Source organism: Rhea pennata, chromosome 6, assembly GCF_028389875.1.
Source record: "Rhea pennata isolate bPtePen1 chromosome 6, bPtePen1.pri, whole genome shotgun sequence".
NCBI lineage: Eukaryota > Metazoa > Chordata > Aves > Rheiformes > Rheidae > Rhea > Rhea pennata.
Window position 1 is genome coordinate 24,264,232 of NC_084668.1, and position 22,351 is coordinate 24,286,582.

Consider the following 22,351-nt stretch of genomic DNA (forward strand, 5'->3'; position numbering starts at 1 on the left):
TTCTACTGCAGCCGATTCCCCTGACCTTGTCCTGGCTCTCAGCCCACCCCTCACACTTGTTCTACACGACTCATTATCAACTTTGAAACGCTATGGCCATAACAGACTTCCCTCTTGCCTCCCTCTCCTTGCTTTACAGCATGTACCGGCCACTTTTCACAAGACCAAGAACTACTTTGCCACTCAGGATCCTTGGCTGGGGATCATTAGCATTTTCTCCCCTGTTCCACACGTGCAGGTTTCATCCAAATTCTCAAATGTCTTTCCTCATAATTTTTGTAAGAAATCATCTTCTCAGAACATTTAGCCTGAGCCTCCTTAGCTTTACTTTGCCCCATCCAAATTATACTTTCTTCTCCGTTATTCTGATTGCAAACTCAAAACAATTAAAAGCTAAAGGTAGATTTATCTGCTTTTATCTTGCTTCCTCCTTTATCTGACGTGCAGTAGGATGGTTCTCTGGCAATATGAATTAGGAGGTCCATAGGTCCAGAACTTCCTTCAGTCTCCTGTGTGCAGAAGACCATAGGATCAGTTCTGAAGCCCCTTTTTGAGTTTCTAAGCATTGCTGTCTTGTCACAAAGCTAAGTAGTGCCAGAGCATTCATCTTTTAGAGCGTGGTGCTGCTAACGCCCAGGTCGTGGGCTCAATCCCCACACTATGCTGAGAGTTGGACTAGATGATCTCCAGAGGTCCCTTCCAACCTTACCATTCTATGATCTTCTCACTACCACAGAGCAGAACTGGAATCTAGCCCTACAGAGGCATATACGACCTCTGGAAATCAAATCAGATACAGTAAATGATGTCAGAAAATAGCAAAAATTGGCCTTTAGAGGTCAGAACAGCACTCCCAATTCTGTTCCATCCCATAGACTGGGACTTGCAGCAGGCTAAAAGAAACATGTTTGCATCCCTTTTGCTAGTTAAAGAGCTGACGGCACCTGCAAACAATATTGCATTTATTACACAGCACTTTAATACAGCATTCTGATTTTTATATTTAATTCCCCATGCTAAAAATCTGCCAAGTGACTTGCTTATTTTCAAAACTAAAATATGCTTTTCAGAAAAAAATCTGAAAATTCACCCAGCAGAATTCCAGAGATCCTGACTTAAATTACAAGGGTATTTTTCCCCTTATATAAAAAAAAGCATCTTGCCATACACAGATTTTACTGTCTTACAAAACGTGAGAGAACAGGTTTGCCAAGCGTGGTTTATATCTCCCAATCATCTCATTCTCACTCCCATCCCAGAAATCTTTTTCTCCCTCCTTCCATAATGCTTCAGTCCTGCATGATGTTTCAAGAAGTCCACAAAAATGGGAGAAGGAAGGGGAAGACAAATGTTTTTTTAATCTTAATTTGTAAAATTACAGGGGAAATATGAAATTTAAAAGAAAATTGTAATTCTAGATAATTTTAAAGCAAAATACCTACTTCAAAAACTAGATAAAATCCTATTACTAAATTGTTCTGCAAGTCTGAGGTAAAAAGGAGAGCCTCATATTGAGTTAACATCTAGGCATTTCTACTTCAAACTCTCCCACAGTATCAGTGAGGTATAAAAAACACAGAACTACTGTGATTTTATGTAGGAGGAGAGTTTTCTGCTTAAGTTTGAAAGACATTTTCTTATACACAGGGAAAAATAACACATGTGATTAATAATTATATATGTTATAGCACTTTTTTTATTTTTGTTCTGCATTTAGTTAAAACAGTACTTAGAACAAAAGAGAAATTTTTAGGAGAACCAAATGAAAAATGACTCAATGACTCTGATAACAAATTACACCATAAGCTGTGAGTTCCTCAAGCAATGTCTCACGGTGATTTCTAAGGCTCTAAACTGGTCACTACTGAAGTTAGTTACCCATATAGCTCATAACTCCAGCTATTTTTAAGCCCTTTGTATTTCCTAGGCAGTTCATTGGATAGCCTTGATTGCTATCTGAAAGTCAAGACTGAGTCAGCATATAATCAGTAGTCATAACTGGGAGAATTATGTTATATAACTTGTCAATAGAGGGGAGGAAAAGAATGAGGAAATATCAGTAAAGTGCTTTGGAAACATGATGTGAAAGAACATGATGGATCTGCAGAGCTTTAGCAAAGCCAGAGAATGGAGGGCTGGGTCTGACAAACCATGCATATGCAAAATCAACACTGAAACACAGAAAAAAGTCTCTGTGACAGCACACACAAAAGTCTTCCCCAGTTAGAGGCTGCTGCCATGGTTTCCCAAATATGCCAGTTCTGTCAGACAGTATCCGTTCTTTTTACAACGCAGGGCTGCCTTTGACATGGCCCATCCACACCGAACTGCTGGTAAGAGTAATGGGTTTTGGAAAATCCAGGCCCTATAGTCTGTTTTGAGATGAAATACATTAACTAGAGAAAGGATGCTAAAATTGTTGCAGACCTTCTTGAACTACAGTGGTCAGGTTCAGTCATCCTAGCTAATTTGCAATTACAGCAATTAAATTCTGTCTGTTGAGACTTTCATAAGATTTTAATTGGATACAGGAGGCATCGTAAGTCTCAATTAAAACGATGAACTCAGCCTGTGGTACTAAAGTCTGTCCTCCCTGTCACAGTTGATTTTATCAGGCACTGAAAGTATCCATGCTGGCACCCAATAGGCAAGTCCTCTTCATCCATTTCTGGTCTGGTACATAACGGTGTAAGAAAGGTGTCAGTAAGAAAGGTATCAGTAAGAAAATGGATCAACTCAACCATCAGTTTGGCTATGTTTCAATTTAATCTTTACATATATTATAATGATTAAGCAGTGCCTCTAAAACAAGGATCTAAAGTACTCTAAAATACCTTAGCAAACGACATTCTTCCTGTGAGGCAAATATTGCAGCTGATGAATAACCTGAGAAGCTAGAAGACTGTCACGACAACACACGTAGCAGAGCTGTATCTATGAGATAATTGCTTTCACATGAAGATATAATAGAAATTAAAGCAACTGAGAGTATTGGAACATGCCTGCTCCAAAGAGAGAGCTGACTTTGCCTATCCTAGCTGTGGTGTTGACCATACTGAGCCAGTCTGGATCTGTGCCAACAACTGCATTCAGCCGCTCTTGAGCTGTGGGGACGTTGTGTTTGCATGCACTATCATTCAGAGAGTCGAATATAAATAGCGTCTTTATCGGCAGTGGGTACATTGACATGAATTTTGAGCAGGCAAACTTTCTTCCAGGTCCTCTCTCATTTGGAGCCAGAAGCGCTGTCATGTCTGGTTTACTTTCTGGTTTGTGCTGATCATGTCAGCAGAAATGAGAACAACTGGAAATTGTATTTAAGCTGTGCTCTGAGAGAGCCACAGCAAAAAACAGAAGAGACAGTAGCAGGTTGTTGGCTTTTTTCCTTGTAAATTTAATGAAAATGGTAAGCTTTCTTTCAGGGCAGAATAGCAGATTTTCCTTTAATTGGTATCTAGAAACTGATACATTCTCCATTTTAATGCCAGGCTGAAGTTACTTAGTACCTGTGTCTGTGTACAGAATTCTGAAACTGGAACTGAAAATCGAAATAAAAATATTAGATTTAAAATTATTTTTAAAAAACACACACACACACACTATATAATAGTGTACATATAATACACAACTCTAAGACATTCCTGAAGAGATGCGTTTGCAGTGATGGCTAATTTGGAGGAAAAGCAGTTGATGATAACAGAATATGACATGCTATATATTTTCCTTGAGGCAAATGCCTAGTTTGCCTCAGTAAAGCATTTCTAAGCTTCATCACATACACAAGCTGGTCAGTTCTTATGGCTATGCACATGGAGGAGGCACAGGATATTAGGGAGGTACTGGACTACTGCTGTGGTAGGAAGGGATCATGGCCTAAATAAATGATGAATTTAGGAAAAAGTTGGGGTTTTTTAAGCTGAGGTAAAGCTTGCAATCAGAGACCAGTGCTTAGAAATCAGAGAGGGTAAAATAATTTTGTGCTACTTGGAATCTGCTTTGGAAAAGCCCTGGCTTTTCCAAAAAAAAAAGGTAAAAAAGTAAAAGTACATTATATAAATACTTTAGGTGAATAAAACCCACCAGTGACTAAAACCTTCTCTGGCCTGAACTGCCTTATAATATGCAGTCAGTTTCAAGAGCAGCAATAAAGAACTGACAAGATCTTTTCAGAAGTTTTGGGAAAGTTCTTCTCAAGCTTTTTTCTCCAGATACTTTCCCTGACTTTGAACATTCATTTTTCAAGTACTAGAAGTCTAAAAGGAAACTCATATTTCCTGAGGTTTTCTTATCTCTGAGAATGTGTAGAGACTCTCTCAGAAGACTATGCTGAAGGCACCCAGTTCTCTTTCTGAATATTCATTTGAGTGCAGTGACTCGTTTAAAGTTTGGAAAATATGTTCAGGGCCAGGTCTACGCTCTATCAGCAGAGTCTATTAAGGGGAACCAGAGCAATTTACCCTAAATCAGAATCTGCCTCAGTTTTCCGAAGATCAGAAATATAAACAAGTTTGTGTTAGAAGTCACAGAAAAATGAATCTGCTTAATAGAAGTTTGTTACAGTTTGTGGTCTTTTTGCAGTATGTCTCCTGCATCCCGTCTTCCAGTTCCGAGTGTTTATACAAGGCCTTCATGAGGAGCTCTTGTTAGAATAATACTATCTGGCATGGAAGGGATTTGTTATGACGTTTTACATTGGAAAAATACCTAGCACAGATGCAATTACATTGCTAAAATACGGGACAGGACTAGGTTAGCTTATTAAAGGGATTTTTGAGTCTGTCTATACTGGCAAAGCTTTTCTTGTGGAAACTTGTCTTCACCTGAATCTTCACTTTCCAGGCACTTTCAAAGCTATAATCTGCCCTTAGTTATCTCTGGAAAAGCACACTGTCTCTGCTCTGGAGAGCAGTGTCTGGCTTTTCAAATGGGTCACCCTCAAAGAGGTACCTAGGACTTCCCTTCAGTGTAAGGGAGAGATGAGGTAATCATAGCAAATAAGACTGATCATCATTTCTGCTGATTTAGCTTAAGTAGTAGTGGAAAAATTCCTCTCCTCTCTTGTTTAAGTGTTGGTTTGAGAGTTATGTTTGAATGTTGATCACAGTTTCACCAGTCTTACAACTCTTATTTAATGGAATTAATTGACTGTGCTATTTCAGGCATTAGTGAGATAGTGACTAAGAAATAGTGTGGCAGTAGCAAATATTGCACAGAAAGCTAATAAAAAACCCAGCCTTCTGGAGACATTTATTTTGTGAAGAGTAAAAGAGAAATGACAACATCCTCAGGAAAACGATGCATAGAAACGCAGATTTCAGGTCCCCTTTGACAGGCACGGATACCTTCTTGCTTCAGTGAAGCAACACAGCACTAATCTAGTTTTTAGATCTTGGAATATCAGCACTTACAAAATATCTGCAGAATGCTCTCCTGGCACAAGTTATCTTCTCAGCAATCAGAGATGTCTGATCGAATACCCAAAACAAGTCAAGGGAGCTAAAAATCCTCCAGGGGCCATGAATCACACAAGCTGGAGGGGAGCACAGACCTTTAAGGTTATCTAGCTGATCTCCTTGATACTGTAAGATGTTTCACTGTTGTACACAGGTGTTTTAAATTTGCCAAGTAACAGGAAGGTTATTTCACTCACTATTATGTTTCATTAGCAGGAAAGCTTCCCCTGTTCATCTCAAATTTTTCTTTTCCACTTTCTTTTAAGTTTTCATAACTCTTGATTAATATTCCTCTTCCATGACTGCCCTCCTTCCCCCGAGTTTAGGTTTTAGGTATGTATAGTTTTACTGTTTTCTCCAATCACAAATAGTTTGTTTGCCTCAGCAGGAGGAAAATGAGTGAGGCCAGTGCAAAAGCCCAGAGCCCAGCACCAGGGGAGAGAAGGCGCAGAAAATGCTCCATGTCAGGAAGGAATGGAGTCAGGGTGTAAGGCACTCCTTAGGTATTTCTCTTTTTCAGCAGCAAAAAATAATACGGGATGTAGGGGGAAGGTGCATAGATGAGGTGCCTGAGTTTCCTCAGGACTGTGCAAGGGAAATACTATGTGTGCCCAATACTCCAGCAAAAGCACTTCAGTGGAGAGAGGTGAGATGGGGTATCCCCACAGTAATCCTAAACTCTAGCAACTCTGATTCTCGTTTTTGTCTAACACTACAAACATCCCAACCCGGAGCTCCTCTCCCTCATCTCCGTAACCAATCCACAGCTTTTCACCCTTGCCTCAGGCCCCTTTGCCCTTCAATTGGAGGTTCATAGTGGTGTGAGGACCACCTCCTCCTCCTCACCTGCCTGCCCTGGTTCTGCCTGCCAGGAGGGGCCCTGCTACCCCCCCAACCCCTCTCTGCGGCCACTCGAAGCCCCAGTTGGTGACAGCTGTCCCTCACTACATTCCCTCCATTTCATTGGTGTGTTGGTTCCTCAGGATTAAAACAAAGAGCCCACCAACCCGGAGAGAGTTGTATTTACCAGAAAACTGCTTGATTCGGGTTCTCAGGGCTGAAAATACAGTGAAGCCTTGGCAAATGTAGTTCTTTAAACCTCCTTCCAGAAAGAAAACTCATTAGAACGAGATCCACAATCTCTTATTTTACTACACTAATACCTCAGTCTCTCTTTATTCACACGTGTAGGGCCTATGTTCTACATTTGTCTATTCAGAAAAACAGCTGAGTAGGACTTGAAACTAGTGGGCTTTAAGAGAGTTTTGTCCAAGAAACCTATTACAACTTGCTGTGGCAGCCACTGTGCTCCTTCTTTTGTGAACAATATAATTCTTAGTCTTAACCTTAAAATTTTTGAATAGCTCAGATTACAGCTATGTAAGAAATTTAACTTAAAAGCTATCACAATTGCTGCACTTTGGGGGCAAGATATAAACAAAATATGAGGTTTATAAGTGATAGAGAAAAGGGTCCAGTTGTAGAATAAACTTGTGGGAGTTTACTCTGCCCACTTCTAGGAAACATTACAAAACTATCCCATATGATACAGCTTTTCTGCCATAAGAAAAACAACACTAGGTTCAGTTACACCCCCTCTTCAGAGATTTGAAGAGCAGCCTACGCATCTCTTAGAGCTTCCAGATAGAAGATGTTCTTGTTCAGAATTACTGGTGGAAAAACAAACTGGACATCCATCAAATACACATGTTCATATAGATACATACGTGTTTTAGAGAGTGTGCAATCTTCCCCTGTATGGATAAGAAACTGAAGCAGAGGAAAAGCCTTTCTGTGGTGGGAGGTGGGGCTGAAATTGCAGAGATGGTGAAGTGACTGTTCTGTTTTGCTCTGACAATTACTTTACAAGGGAGATCTCACTCAGTGTGCTGGACTTTAAAAAACCAGAGCATACATAGGGAAAGAAAAAGAAATCAAGTATGAAATAGACAGACCCAGTCAAGTCACACTCACAATCCCAGCTCACCTTCAAACCCTGTTATTTAATTAGAGTTAAATAAAACGCTGTGTCAAACACTGTAGACATAATCTCTTTTAGCTAATATATTTAGAATTAATAGACTCTTTTATATTTGATTTATGGAGGAGATATAAAACAGAACCATTAACAGAAAATTTTCTGTAAAATACAAAAAGCCCAAACGCACTTTAAAAAAATCAAGTATTTTAAATATCTACCTCTCCTCCTGAGAAATATGCATTAAAAACTCAGTCGGATCTGCAATTATAAATCATCATCCCTTTCTTTACTTATGGAGATTAATTTAACAGAATTCAGCCCCTGTGTATTTGCATTTGAGATGTGCTCATATCAGACCATGACTTCACAATCAGGAGAACATTATGGAGCTTGAAAAGATCATTATTGGCTAGGTCTGCCTGCAGAGCTCAGAATCACCCCCAGCAGGTCAGGCTACCCACTCGAGACAGAAGATAGCTCAAATTCCAGCAGATTTAAACAAGATTAAAACCTCTCAATACCCAACCATGTCAGCATGCCTAGCAGAACTGTCTACATTCTTCTTTCAAACACTACCCCCGCCTCGAGCAAAATGTAGATTAACAGACTTAAAAACAACTTTCATGTTTGTCCTTTCTCCAGGCATATTCACAAGTCTCCAGCTTGTACTTCTGTGGAGGACTATTATTTTATGACTACTTCATTGCAGCATTCCTCTACATGATTTAAAGTTTGCTAGAGGCAACAAATTTCTGAGGGTTTCAATTCCACCTATGTCCCACGGCCTGGTATTTTTGCCTGGCTGGCGCTGGCCTTCTAAAGCACCTAGTGGATGGGAACACAAGGCGCAGAGACTGAAGGAGAATTTTTGTCTCCTCATCTGTGGCCAAGTCACTTCAGCATTTTGCATACCCAGATCATCTCCCCAGTGGCTGCTGCCATGTTCTGTTTTCCAAGACAACAGTACTTGGTGTCGGGGATTAACGATGCTCCATCTTTCCTCTCTCTACTGGGATGTTATAGCATTTTCAGTATAAAAGACTTCTAAGATCCCTCAATTTCTGTGACTAATCAGAGACGCAAAGGGTTAAGGGTCCCCATCTGTTGCCCAGTGCTTGCATAATGAAGAGAACATCAGGCCTAGGGGTACCAACTAGTGGATGTCCTCCTTTTTTTGCTGGTAGAGGGGACTGCAATCACAGATGATTAGTTGAGATATATAAATCTATTTAATTTGTTTTTTTTTTTTTTAGTTTCAAAAGTCAAGCTCCAAGAAAAGGCCTGGAAAAGAATCTGAGAGTGACATTTCCTTCCTTCCTACATGGATGGCACATTTGCTACTTGGCAGGCAACCTAGGATACTAGGATACTTATTTAGAAATTTTAAATGATGACGTCTATGCATTTGAGAAAAAAAAATCTGACAAGCAAAGAACGATAAAGCAGGGAATCACATGAGCTAGTGATGGCCATTCAGTTCGCATCTATAACACAATAATTATGACGGGGTTATAGTTATTTGTTTAAATGGGACAGTGGCCAAATGCAGAGCTTGTTAACATCAGCAACATTCCCTTAGCAGGTAGGTTGGTTGCTGTGTACTCTTTAAGATGCAAGAGTTTTCTGTTCTGTTTTCTCACAGTAAAAATTATCTGTGTAAGCAGACTCCATTTTACTGACTTGAGAAAACAGTACTTTAAAAGGTCTATTTTTCTAGCAGCTGTATGTGTAAAGGAACTAGAGAATAACCATTATAAAGAAAATAACCTTTGTGGAAAGTTTGTGCTGTATCGATGACTTTGGATTGATCTTACAGTTTATTTTTGAAAAAAAGGATGGAAAACTCACAGTCTCAAAACTTTCCAGAAACAGTTTCTGGAAACAAACAATCAAACCAACAAACCAAAACTAATGGAAATCAGGTTATCGGATTATTTTCAAAACAAATATGTTTCAGACTGGTAAAGGAAAGCAACTATAGCATAGAGATGTATGCAAAATTAAACACGTTACCCTACAAATATTGTAGCACATGGAAAATCAGTATCTGTGGGCATCTGCAGGAATTACCTTCAAATTCTAAAGAAAAAATTAAAATTGCAAGGCACTTTAGGACCTTGTGAAAATATGTTTGGGATTTAACTGACAGCCAGCAGGATTATTTTGTGCCAAATGTTCATATTAAATGCCTTTTTATACAGCATTTTGTACATGGTTTTCAATTTTGTGCTTTACTGAAGAACTGAAGTCAAACAAAACATTCTGATCATATAAAGTTTCCAATTTTAGCGGTCACCTGAACTCAAAAGCCAGACGATGGCCTAAATAAAATCAAATGGACTGTAGGTAAACACACACATATGTGTATGTGTACATTCACACATACACATGTATGATGGAAATCAAAACTGAAAATAAGAGGTAATTAAAAGATGTTTATACGATCAGATGCCTATATTATATTAATGATTTCCCCTTGTCCTAAAATAAACAAAACAAAAGCTACATAGGGAACAACACATTTAAGGTAAAACTAGGTTTCAGGTACTGTATATGAAGTTTACATTGTCGCCTGCATGAATTCAGTAAAACAACAATTCACTTAAACTTGCAAATAAAAACTGCCTAATGTGATATAATTTGACTGAAAAAGGTTGAATTACCAAATCCTTACTGGTCACTTACTACAGATATAGGTACAAAACATGCATATATTGTGTTGACATGTGTTTCTCTCTTAATAAAGAGTGTCATTTAGTCAAAAAACTAAAACAACATTTAGAAGCTACCAAAAAGACTAAGTAAATTTTAGTAAAACAAAAGGTAGTTGCAAATGTCAGCAGCTCTAATAGCCCCATGGTAAGCCATGCTCCTTTCATCACAGTCAATTCATTAACACAGGAGAAAAGCCAGAAACTAAGGGAAATGCAGACCATCTGCTTAATCCAGAAGCAACAGAACATGCTTCTTATATCCAAAGCTATTTACCAGTGACAAACTGGGATAAGTTTAATCTTCTAATCAAAGATCTAACAAAGATTTTTCAATATCATAGCATCATAAATAAAACTGAACTAAAATAAAGGAACTGAAAAAAATTTCTCAGTATTAGACCTCTCTCTTTCCTTATAAAACAATTCTAATTAACACAGATAACTTAGATAAATAATAAAAACAAATAAATGCACATAAGCACTCAACAACAAAACCCTCGTACTTTTGCTGATACGTTTCAAAAAAGTCTAATTGGCTTAACTGGCAGGAAGATTTAATCAAAGTATTTAAGGTCTCAAAAGCTGCATATACGTTATTTCCATGCAATCCTGGACTCATTTTAAAACAAGAAACAATAGTCTCTGTAGCTTAAAAAGAAGTAAGTTGCATAATTTCTTACCTTGAAGTTATGAATCTTCTCGTATTTTGGAATATGTTCATTTTCTTTCAGAGTTGCTCTTCTGACAAGTGATGTCAACTGCGAATAAGCAAAAAGTTTAAGAGGTTGCCAGATTGTCACAGATGACTTTTGAGAACCCAGTTTCATCCCCAAGGCTGCTATCAATAAATCTTGTTGACGGCTCTCTTGTTTTGAGTTGTGAACTGTAGCTCTGTTAGCTTTTTGCCCTGACCAAGACTCTTTGGATGGCATTTTGGAACTGACAGGGAAGGAAAACAGGACCCTGGATTGATCTGTGCTCTGTACTTCTTGGACTCAGTTTAAAAAATCAGAAATGAACATTTCAGAAAGCTAAATCACTCGGGAGACTGGCGTGCTCATCACAGTGCACTTTTTGCCGAAAGGCTAACTTAACGAGACACGTTCTTCTTGCTGCTGCCGTGTTTTTTAAGGGATCTGGTCTGCTCGTGAAAAACTTAAGGGTCTGGAATACGGATAAAAGTCGGAGTCAGTGTCAGCGTGAGCAAGCCCAGAGCCTCTTCATCCATTTAGCTAAGTCACGTTACTTTGTCAAAAGACGCGTTTCTAAGAGCTCAAGCAAGACCCTGCTGTCCATCCTGAGCGAGCGCTGCGGACGCGCTGCGTGCGGCGCGGCGCGGCGCGGGGTGCGGGGGGTGCGCGGCGCGGCGCGGCGCGGCGCGGAGCGGAGCGCGGCTGCTCCGCGGCGCGGGGCCCGGGGGTGGCTCCCGCGGGCGGCGGCAGCCAATGGAGCCCGGGCGAGCGGGGGGCGCCGTCTGCCGCGGCTCTCCCCGCCGCCTCCCCCCCGAGCCTTTCTCGCCGGCTCAAGGCGAAGTATCCGCGGGAGGATAACGAGCAGTGAATGAGTCATGCGGCGTTACAAAATGGCATCTTTCGGCATCCCAAAGCTGGAGGATTTCACTACATTTTCAGAGGCGCACACGCAAGGCTAACACTGCGCACAGAAAAATCAAGAAACGTTAAAGAAAACAGCTCTCTTCTGCCCTCCCCCCAGCTCTGACGTGGGTACGGCACCCGGAGGTAAAGCTGAGAGTAGCTCTAGCATCAGTTAATATAACTGCTGAGGCTCATTGTTCGTCCTTTGAAATTACATTTTTCAATGTTTTTCATATAAACAGAAGCTCCTCAAACTCACGCCCTAAGACAACCTCCTCTTCCTCCAGTAGAGATGTGCACAAAAGCCGCTGGAAGTTCTTTATACCACCCTTTCCACAAAGACTTAAAACCAGATTTGCTCTGGCACCTCTCTGTTGGGACATACGCACATTGAGAGAAGGTGAATGACCAATAGTCTCAAATCAGACCGAAACCTACAGCCTGGACTGATGTAACTGATGAAGAAATGTGGAGAGCACAGGACCATCCAGCCCTAGTGAGCTCTACCACAACCAAAGGAAGCAGTAGTTCACACAAGCATAATTAAATTGTTGAACTCACTGCCATGGGATGCAGCAGAGGCCAAGGTACAACGGGCTCAAAAGGGATTAGACCAAGGCCCAAAGGAATCGATACTCTTTGGGAGCTATTCATTGCCATCACCCAGCTGAGGCGGTCCTACTAGCTGACTGCTGACAGCAGAGGGGTATGCCACTAGGACCACTCTAGTTATGCCCTTGTTCTTCTAGTCCTCTCCAAGCATTTGCTAAGAGTCTTTGTCAGAGACGGCAAAAACGGACCTTTGCTCTGACATACGCTACACTGTGGGACTGACCAACAGCCTGTGACCTTCAGGATTCAGGAGGGACCTCTCCATGTATACAACCAGCTTGTGCAACTGGCCAGAGCACAACCCTCCTCTCCTTTTCCTCAGACTGCCTACCTGCAGCACCGCACTCTCCTCTCTTCAGCAGAGACGCAGAGATATTTTTATCTCTCATGACTCAGTAACAACCAAAGACAAGCAGTTTGTCGCAGGCTTCTGGGTGGAAGCAGTGTGCGTTCTGCAGCTGCATCACAGTGTCACCATTTAGCTCAGTTCTGCAGATAAGGCTCAGAAGAATAATGCTCTTCCCTGCTTCCTTGCAGGGCCACCAGTGCCCTCTCTACAGGTCTGAAAAATCTATGGGGCTTCAACACAGGAGCAGGTTGCAGGGATTTTGGTTCTACAAATACGCTCCACCAACCACTGATTTGTACTGCAAGTTAATAGCCAATAAACAGAACACCGGCTGTGGGTTTTACCCGATGAAGCTGTCAGACCTTAGCAGCTCATATGCTGGCCTTGGGAATACCTGATACGGTTCAGCTTCCATACAGACAGGAGGCGGTTATTAGGATGCTGAAACCTGCTTCCAAACTATTTGTAGGGCTGCCCTAGCCACCATTCTGCTCAGAAATTACTTCCCAATAGTTACTTCAATCTGCCTCGATTGGTTTTAACCACTCATTTCTGCTGCAAGCAAATAGATGGCGTTTTCACACATTTCCTTTCTCACATTTCCCTTCTATATATAGTATAACTCTACGTTGCAATAGGAAAAAAAAAAAAAAAAAAAAGAGGTAAGCAGTGAGATACAGCAAAAACTAGCTGCAACATTTAAGTGGATATAGTGGGAAGGTATAGATGGTAACTCAGTGGAGGAGGAAGCAGACAGGCCTTTGAGCTCATTCTCTCCTTTCTTGCTCACTAAAGTCACTTCAGAGTTCTTTTCCCAAGCGCTAAACCAGGCAAAAATCCTCATGGAACAACAGGCCTGAACCTGACCCAGATGAGCAGAGTCATCCTCTCCAAAGGTCAACAGAACAGGTTCAGGAAGCAAACTGTAAAGTTCTGTAAACGCAATTATGTTACAGACTTCCTGGGAACCCTAAAATCCCTCCTTTTTTTCAGCTTGTATTAAAGGGAAAAAAATAAATCACCAAAACTTCATATTAGGAAATAAACTCTTTGAACACTGAATTTGTTGGAAAGCAATACACATCACTGTTGAAATAAACCCACCATTTTTAAGAGTACATTTATACTCAGATCCTATCAGAATCAGACCCTTATTAGCTTTTGAATAATTTCACTTAAGCAAGATAAAGCATTTTGCATTTTCCTTTCAATCTTTGGTAAAATGCATATTTCTGTTTTGACAGTCATCAGCTTCCTTTTCCCTAATTTTGAAGAACTGATTTATTGTCAATTGCACTTTAGAGTAACATTAGTAGAAAACGGTTTCTGGATCCTAGAAAATTAAATCCTAAGAATAGCAATAAAAAGGTAAGCAAAACCACCCAACAGGGAAAGGTCATATCTCATGGCTGTAATTATGAAAATGCGTTATAATCTGAAAGGTTATAAGATTGTGAATTTTAATTCTAACAGTAATTCATGTTACAGTAATCTAACTAAGACTGGTTATTGGTTTTACATAAAGCGGCTTTACATTGTCAGTGTAAAGCACTTTCTGGTGTTTACAAATTTAGGAATACTGTGCATACATACACTTTCTGCCCTTTATATGTGCTATATGCACTGTATTTGTGTACGCCAGAAATCTGGATTAGAAGAAAGTTAGAGCCATGACATTAGCCACTCAAAAGTTCTGAAAAATATAAATCTTACCTATTTCTCTAACATATTGTTGTTATTAAAATTCATTTCCATATAACAACTTTCAGATTATGTAATTAGGTAATGAATACTCATTCTTCACCCATTTCCTAACTTTGGAAGTTTAGTGTTGCAAGATAATGCTCTTTTGAACACAGCCTTCATCTTTAGTTTTGACAACTGAACTGAAGAATAAGATTTGTGTTGCACACACCTTACTGACTGAAGTTCGGGTCATGAAAGTCCAGATCTTTAGATTAACAGGACCTGAGCTAATAAAGTAACAAGCAGCAAACCACTGTCCTTCAGGAAGCCCCACCATTGTGACCAGATGAGTCACAATCTTTCCCAAAGCTGTTGAGAACAAACAAATTAAATCATGGACCTTGGGGTGATGCCCTCTCCTGCCCAGTAGCCCTACTCTGTCTTGTTCCCAGCCTGCAAACGTTTACATCCTGCTTTTCTTCTTACACCTTTGACTGACTGATAATTCCACATCTGCTCTCTGGCAGTGGCTCCCCCACTCCTACCCTCCATCCAAGTTCCCTCTCAGAAGCCCTTTTATTTTCCAGCAGTTACCTTCAGAACTTGCTCTGCCTTAATGGAGACAACTATTAGATATCAGCTACTGTGTACTGCATAAAAAGGAGGGAGACATGTAGGGAGGAAAATCTTTTCCCTTACACCTTTTGAAATTTTGACTTTTTATTATTTGTGATACACATTTGCAATCGTTTGCATATTTAGGGAGCCATATGCTGTATAGACTCCAGGAGGAAGGAAACTGGAGGACTGTATTTCTTCAAATTAAATTAAGGATGTGTTTCATGAGATTGAAGTGAACTGAAACTGGAACAACTGGAAGTAATAGACAAGAAAATACTCAGAAAAGCACACAATCTGAGCAGCCTTTTAGTCCTGCGCATTTTAGTGACTTAAATGAGCACTAAAAAAAAACAAACGTAGCAATACAACAACCTTTAAACCAAGCCAGATGTCCAGAAGTTTTACATATGGACTCAAGGAAAAAAACAAAAATCAAAACCCCAAAGGCTATAACTTGCTATTTCAAATTTATGATAAAACTTCAACCATAAGAATGTTTCAGTCATGTCCTACAGTGACACCACTTTCTTTACTTTCCCCGTGAGAGTAGTGCTTTAGAGCGTGGTAGCAACAGCTGTTTTCTTGAGCACTGTTTGTTCTAAGTGTTACTTGGATAATATGTGCATATTTTCTGGTACTAATCTCACAATCAGTAAGTCTTATTATGAAGACTCTACAGAAATGTTTTTAAAGTCATCTACAGAAATGTTTTTAAAGTCATCCATGGCCTGCTGTAAGTTCTAATTAGTCATTCTCTGAGCTCTCTGAAACAGTCACGTTATGCAAGTTTAATCCAGTCATACAATTCAGTCAGCATCAGACCAATTCTCTCTCTAAAACAGCAAATCAACGCATTTCTCATTTGTTGAGTAATAAACTAAAATTACTCCAGAAAAAAACTGAATATTCAAGAGTCAGGTTAGCTCGAGCCCTGAAATCAGACATCCTGAACTCCATGTGCCTTTCCAGTATAAAACAGTTTTTAGTTTCATGACCACCTGTCTCCTCTCTCAAACACAGTATCATGTTTTCTTCAATCTTGGAAACACACATGCAGTGTTTTCATTCTCATATGGTATTTTCATGTTGTAATGACTAAATATGCCTTTATTGATTCAGACTTTACGTATAACACAATCTCTTCCCTCTAAAGAATGCATTTCAATAATAGTATTAACCACCAGTTATACTGCATGCATTTTTAAAAAAATCAAAGATGATGCCCTATTGTACATGTCAAAGAACGAGATATTTGACAAACTTGGATTGCTCTGCTAGCTGCTGTATGTTTTGTAGTATTCTGTTTCACTGTACAGTTAACTTAGCCAAATGCATATGCCTAGAAAAACCTTCCTTACCTTAACACTTTATAAGTGCATTTTATGGTTTCAGCACACAATTTTCAAAAGCTAATCAATCAGACAGTGAAAATAAGCCCCATTTCCTTCAATACATTTCTTCTTGGCGAAGTTCTGTTCTGTGCTAAATATATTTTTCCCAGTCACTTCATTTACAGAGTTGTTCCGCAAGGGGAAAAAACATTCCAAAATTTCACTTTTTATTTAAAATTGGTCATAAGCTATATTCATTTCATTCTTCTTTCACTTATAGACATGCTAATAATTTTCAGGCATAGCCTCTATCCACAGATAGGTTGTGTTAGTGGAGGGTGGGAATGGTATGAAAATGTTCAACGTCAAAGCTAACGTTTCAGAAACTCGATGAATAGGGGCATCATGTGGTCTTTAATAGCAGGGTAGTATTTCTCTTGCTGCCATTCCAGCTTAGCCACATTTTCATGGCACATGGTTAGCATCAGGTTCACACAATGCTCAGTGTATACTGAGATGCTCGTTCAACAAATAACCCCTACTGAAGTCTGCAGAGTTACTCAGAGATGAGTTTAGGTTTAGACCTGGCTGAATGATGAAAACCTACTGCTGAGTAAAATTCTGAAAATACTGGAGTTACTTTTTATTAAAAAAATCTTCAAATGGACTGGTTTCTAATTAAATTGGTACTTTTTTCAGTGAGATACTTATTGCAAAAACTAAGAAATGGCTATTTATATTTTCAGACTTTTTTGATAAAAGTGTACATAATCCCCAGAGCAAGCAATTTTAATAAACATTTTTATATCTAGAACTTAAAACAGGTTTTTAAAAATTCATTTTAATTAAAATCCTAATTTAAAAAAACTCAACCAATGTTTTGGCTTAGTTTAAAGCATGATCATAAAATAAAAAAGAATGCCCAAACAGAAGTGCAAATTCCTGGAAAAAATACTGCCCAACATTTCCACAGTTGTTAGAAATTACTGCATAAAACGTGAATTAGTTTAATATTGTACTGTGCATTACAATTACAGAATACTAACAGTTTGTGAAGATTTTAGGTTCATACTAATACGGTTTCCAGAAATACCCTGACGTACCCTTGTTTTCATGACAAGCAAGCGGACGCTTAAAAACAGAGACCTTTGAGAAAGCCAACATAACAGTGCTTTTTCTGTAACCTACCAATCACTGCAGCTGATTCAGATCTAGGACAATCTGGCTTATTTTGTTACTGCTAGCTTGACTGGTTATAGATTTACTTCATGCAGTTATCAAGATGGGCCTTTTGGAAATGACAGTTGGAAACTGCACACTGGCAAAAACCATCCGCTAAGACCATTTATCTCCTTCAGTAACAGACTCCAAGACAAAAGCAATTAACATTTGCTTTTCTGGATAATGATACAAAAGCAAGGTACTTTTCAATGGCAAACTAAAAATGCATTTCTCTTCTTAAGGAGAGGGCTATTTTGAGACAGACCTCTGGATCTAGCAATCGTAAAAATAAAATAAAAAATTTCAAAATATCCTCAGCAACGAGTTCAGCTTTTGTTCTGATTCTGGATGACTCTGTAAACATCAAATGACTTAGGCGTTTGGTGAGGTCAGCAAGTGGCCCCGTGTGTCCATCTGATGCAGGAGGGGAATTCAAGGGATTTCCTTAATATTCCGTAGATATAAACATCCCCAAAACATGATGGCTATGTTTAATACAAATGTCCCTCTCTCCTGTGTGTGGGTATATAAGAATATGCACACATAGGGACTAGGATCTTGCAACAAATAATGCTGCTCAACTGGGTTTTAAAAACAACAGGTACAGCTTTATTTATGTTGTATGAATAACCAGTAACAAACTTCAGCACAGAGCAGTGTCTGAACTAGATGGACCATATGATGCTAACTGCACTCCTCCTGGGCTCCTGCCTCTGTCCTGGTTCAGTCTTGGAACTGGCTCAGCCAAGGAACTCCTTACCTACAGTCAACGTACCACATGGACACGGGACGTCTCCCACTCCCCTGCTCGCATCTGTTAAAACAAACAACTACTCCAGTCCTTCCCCTGGCGTCAGAGACTACCAGCCGGTTTGTAAGGGGTAAGCAATGACTGTGGAACAAAAGCACAGCTGTTACCAAGCTGTGTGAGAGGCAGGCAGGAGCAAAAAGATAGCCAGAAAGCTAAAAACTGAAATCTTTTCACTCCTAACTCCTACTGTGGTGAGGAAAGTATTTCCACACGGCAGTGGGCTCCAGCTGACCTATCACACTAACCAATTTTTCTCCTCACTTTTTACAGCTCATTACTACAATTTCTTTCTTTCCTTGGGAAAACAAGCTGAATTAGAAGGGAGGCAACTCCAGCCCAATCACCAAGGGCAGGTACAACACAGAGGACCCCATCTCCCTGCCTCAGGAGGCTGCAGCCACCTTGTTTCTGAGAGATAGGGTGAAGAATGTTCACATAAGCAAGGAGAGGAAGCATCAAGAACCAGCAGAATTGGTCTCCAGTAAATCCTTCAGATGAAGCCTATCCTTTACAGCTTTGTTATCAATCCATCCCACCCACCTTTCTGGCTTTGTTTTTTGATCCATTCAGGCTACCTCTCCTCTTGCCAGAAGCCTGGGCCACGAAGCTGGTAAGCTAAATGGCGAATTAAAGCAGCTAGCTATATCCTTTCCCTCTCCAGGGAAAAGACAGAAGCAGAGGGACAGGGAGGACTACTCATATGCTTTAAGCCAGCCATTACACTGAGGGGCATTGCTCTGAGAGCTCTGTATCTTGCAGCAATGAAGCTTCAGGGAGGAGAAGCTGATGGTAGCAAGAAAGTCTGCCTAAAGAAGAGACTCTGACCCTGACCAGCAACATGCAAAGATGTTTTAATGAGAACAGTTTCCTTCATAAAATTCTTTCTATACCAACTCCTGCTCCTAAGCAGTTTCTCTGTCTTCCTTCAATTTAACCATCATTTTCTGTTTCAGCTACCAGCATTGCATTTTCTTCTATTTCCTTGTTTGTGGCTTCTGTCTCCTGGCTGGCCTACAGGGAGCTGTGCCTTCATAACCAGGACGTGGTTATTGCAATCAGGTGTCACTCCAGCAAAAAGCACTTGACTTGTGACACTTCAAGGCAAATTGTATTCCAAAAAGAACTTTATAGTCATTTTTAAATGCCACAAGACAATGTGCTCTACAGGAGTGATAACAGTCAAAATCTAATGCAAATCAGCAGCTGTATGAGTATTATTCTTTTGCCAAATGTTCTTTGTCAGTAATATACCACATTAAACACAGTAAGAGAAATTAGGCTGTTAGACTAATTTCAGAAACCACAGGCAACTGATGGTTGTTTATTTTCATCTGACCCACACTATTACAAGGATTTCCTCAAATTAAATTAAATAAAAAGAGAAAACACATCAAGAACTTAACCAGACCCCTTTGCGATGAAGCTCATTGTCTCTTGATGCTGATGGGGGCCAAGCTATATGAAATACAAATAATTTACAAGACTTCCTTTATCATGTCAAGAATCATATTGTTAAAAGCAATTTTTAGAATAAATCTCTATACCTTTTTGTAACTGAAAACACATACGCTTAGGTATAACAACAATCATATAATCCACAGGGCCTTTCTATTACTATATTTATACAGGGTTTTTATTCACAGAACAGGAGATTTGAATATTGGTATAACATGGGCAAGCACTATGGAAATTTCCTTTTATGTCTCATGAATATTTTCTTAGCTGTTGTATAATATTCATTTCATATTAGTCTTCTCTGGCAGTCTAATGTCTCCAATATTAACCTTTTTTGTTCTACACAATAATTCAGTTTAGAATGATTCAATACAAGTTCTGATTGAAAACTGAAGCTCATTAATTTCTAAACATTCTTCATATTTTAGACTACACCTGTTCCTCTGGCATATCTTCTGTTTTGAATTCATCCACTTCGTCCTGAATAAGCTATGTTGCTATGATACATATGCTGTCACAGTTTCTTTCTTCAATATACTTTCAGTACATAGTCATACTTATTTAGCATAAATAAAACTGAGAGTGCAAAGTCTCCTAATCATCTTTAATTAATGCTTAATTCAACCCCATGATTCAAAGTGAAAATGATTTTGACTCTGAAAGAATTCTGGAGTTGTGACACTGACATGAAACATTCCTGCAAAATTACTAATGGTGAAATTATACTCATGGACCACCTCACTGTGGAAAAAATTACAAAAGGTGGTAATCTCAAGTGTCTGTTAGCATTTCTTGCAGACTCTGATACCAATTTTCTAGCTGCTTCCGTGTCCTCGGGCATAGCTGTACCAGTGCTGTAGGTCAAGGTCTACATTCATTTTATGTAACATAATTAGGCAGACTCAGAAAATGAAGCAGGTTGCTCATCCTTCAAATAACTCTCCCACGTAGGCTCTTACTTTCCTTGCATAAATCTCTGTTTAAATGAGGACTGATTTAAAACCTGCAATGAATGAAACCAGAGTCTGATTCCACACTTCTTCAGCGGAATTACATTCTGAAGAAGTCCCAAAGTTGATTTATCAGGTTATTGCCACCCATAAATCTCCTAATCCCTGGTTCAGGAAGTACCATATGCCTAACTTTTCACCAGGATAACCCACAAATTGATCAAAATGTTAAGAATGTACTAGAATTAACTGGCAGAAATGCCTCTAGAGTACCCCTGCTGATCAACTTCAACATATGCTTTCAGATTTCAAAGTAAGGGAAATTTGAAAACCGCTGTGATATTTGGAACTTATTAGACAACAGATCATGTTAAATTATTCAGAGGTAGTCCTCTGTCCTTTGCTTTCTTACACTGATCACTTGTATGAAAGAAGTTGCTGCCCTGGAAACCGGTGGCTGGGCACTGTTTGCAGTTAGCTAACAGTTCCTCCTGCAGCACATCGGTTCCTGCTAGGAGCTGAAAAGAATCGCTCTACATCCTGCCAACCAACATTCCAATTTTGTCATTTCTCCTTTTTCACACACAGTTTGTCTTTCCTGTTTAGTCCCTCTTAGTTTCCTAATTAACACTTATAAATGCCTCCATCATGTGAAAACTTGCATGCAAGGGCAGGAAGCACCTCATTTCCCTAAAAGTAGCTATAGCTGGTAAAAATCTTAAATCAAGACAAGTACTCTAGAAACTACTGCCTCCAAAGGCCAAATTGAGCATCTTTGAAACAAATTTAAATAAAGTCTTTATTTGAAAAATGGATCATTTTGAATATGAGCTGGCAATGCAATTTCCAATCATAGATTTGGGCTACATAAATTACTTGCCTTTAGGGGAGAAGCGGGAACTGGCAGGTCACCAGCTTATACAAACTCTATCACAGTGGAACGGATTTGGTGGTTTTTTTTTTGTTTTTTTTTTGTTTTTTTTTTTTTTTTAATTCAGCAAGTCTATGACTTCTTTTAACACAATTTTCAGTTGATGTCAACTTTTAGGTGAAATCTACTAGTTCTAGGTCCCAATCACTAACTCAAAGATCTGCCATGTGGAATTTCAGAGGCATATGATCTTCAGACAGAAAGATTTTCTTCTGAGGATAGGGCACATCAAAAATAAGAAAATTATGCTTGGGGTATAGTTTCATTTCTTAAATTCAGTTACTGAAAATGAACAAAATATTTGCTCAGCATAACTGTTTTCTTAGTCATTTTTTAAATCTCATCTCAGTAGGCAATTTTTTATTTGTACTGCTAGCATCAATTTGTATTCTAAGTGATATTGCTCATATGACTTCTAACATTGTTATTGTCTGGATTTTCAATGATAAAAATACCCAAGAGGATTAACCCGTAAGCCCTACGACAAGTTATCTAGTAATCTCTCAGCATACCAACTTGCTGAGCAATGAGTCTGCTTTAAGAACTTCTGTTTATGACAAGGTGATTGTCAGCTTCCAAGCAGCAGGCTGCAGCTCTGAGACAAATGCTAAGGGGGATTTGGAGTCTGAAGTGCGTGTAAA

The 22,351-nt window shown here is 39.4% G+C and overlaps 1 protein-coding gene across 5 annotated transcripts in view; it reads right to left on the reverse strand.

Annotated features, from left to right (window-relative positions):
- The window catches only part of CHN1 (chimerin 1), a 103,210-nt gene that overhangs the window by 21,129 nt on the left and 59,730 nt on the right, over nt 1–22,351 (reverse strand). For all 5 annotated transcript variants that reach the window (XM_062578927.1, XM_062578928.1, XM_062578926.1 and 2 more), the window contains one exon: nt 10,829–10,906. In XM_062578927.1, the coding sequence (XP_062434911.1) occupies nt 10,829–10,906 (78 nt within the window). The remainder of the gene's footprint in view (nt 1–10,828; nt 10,907–22,351) is intronic.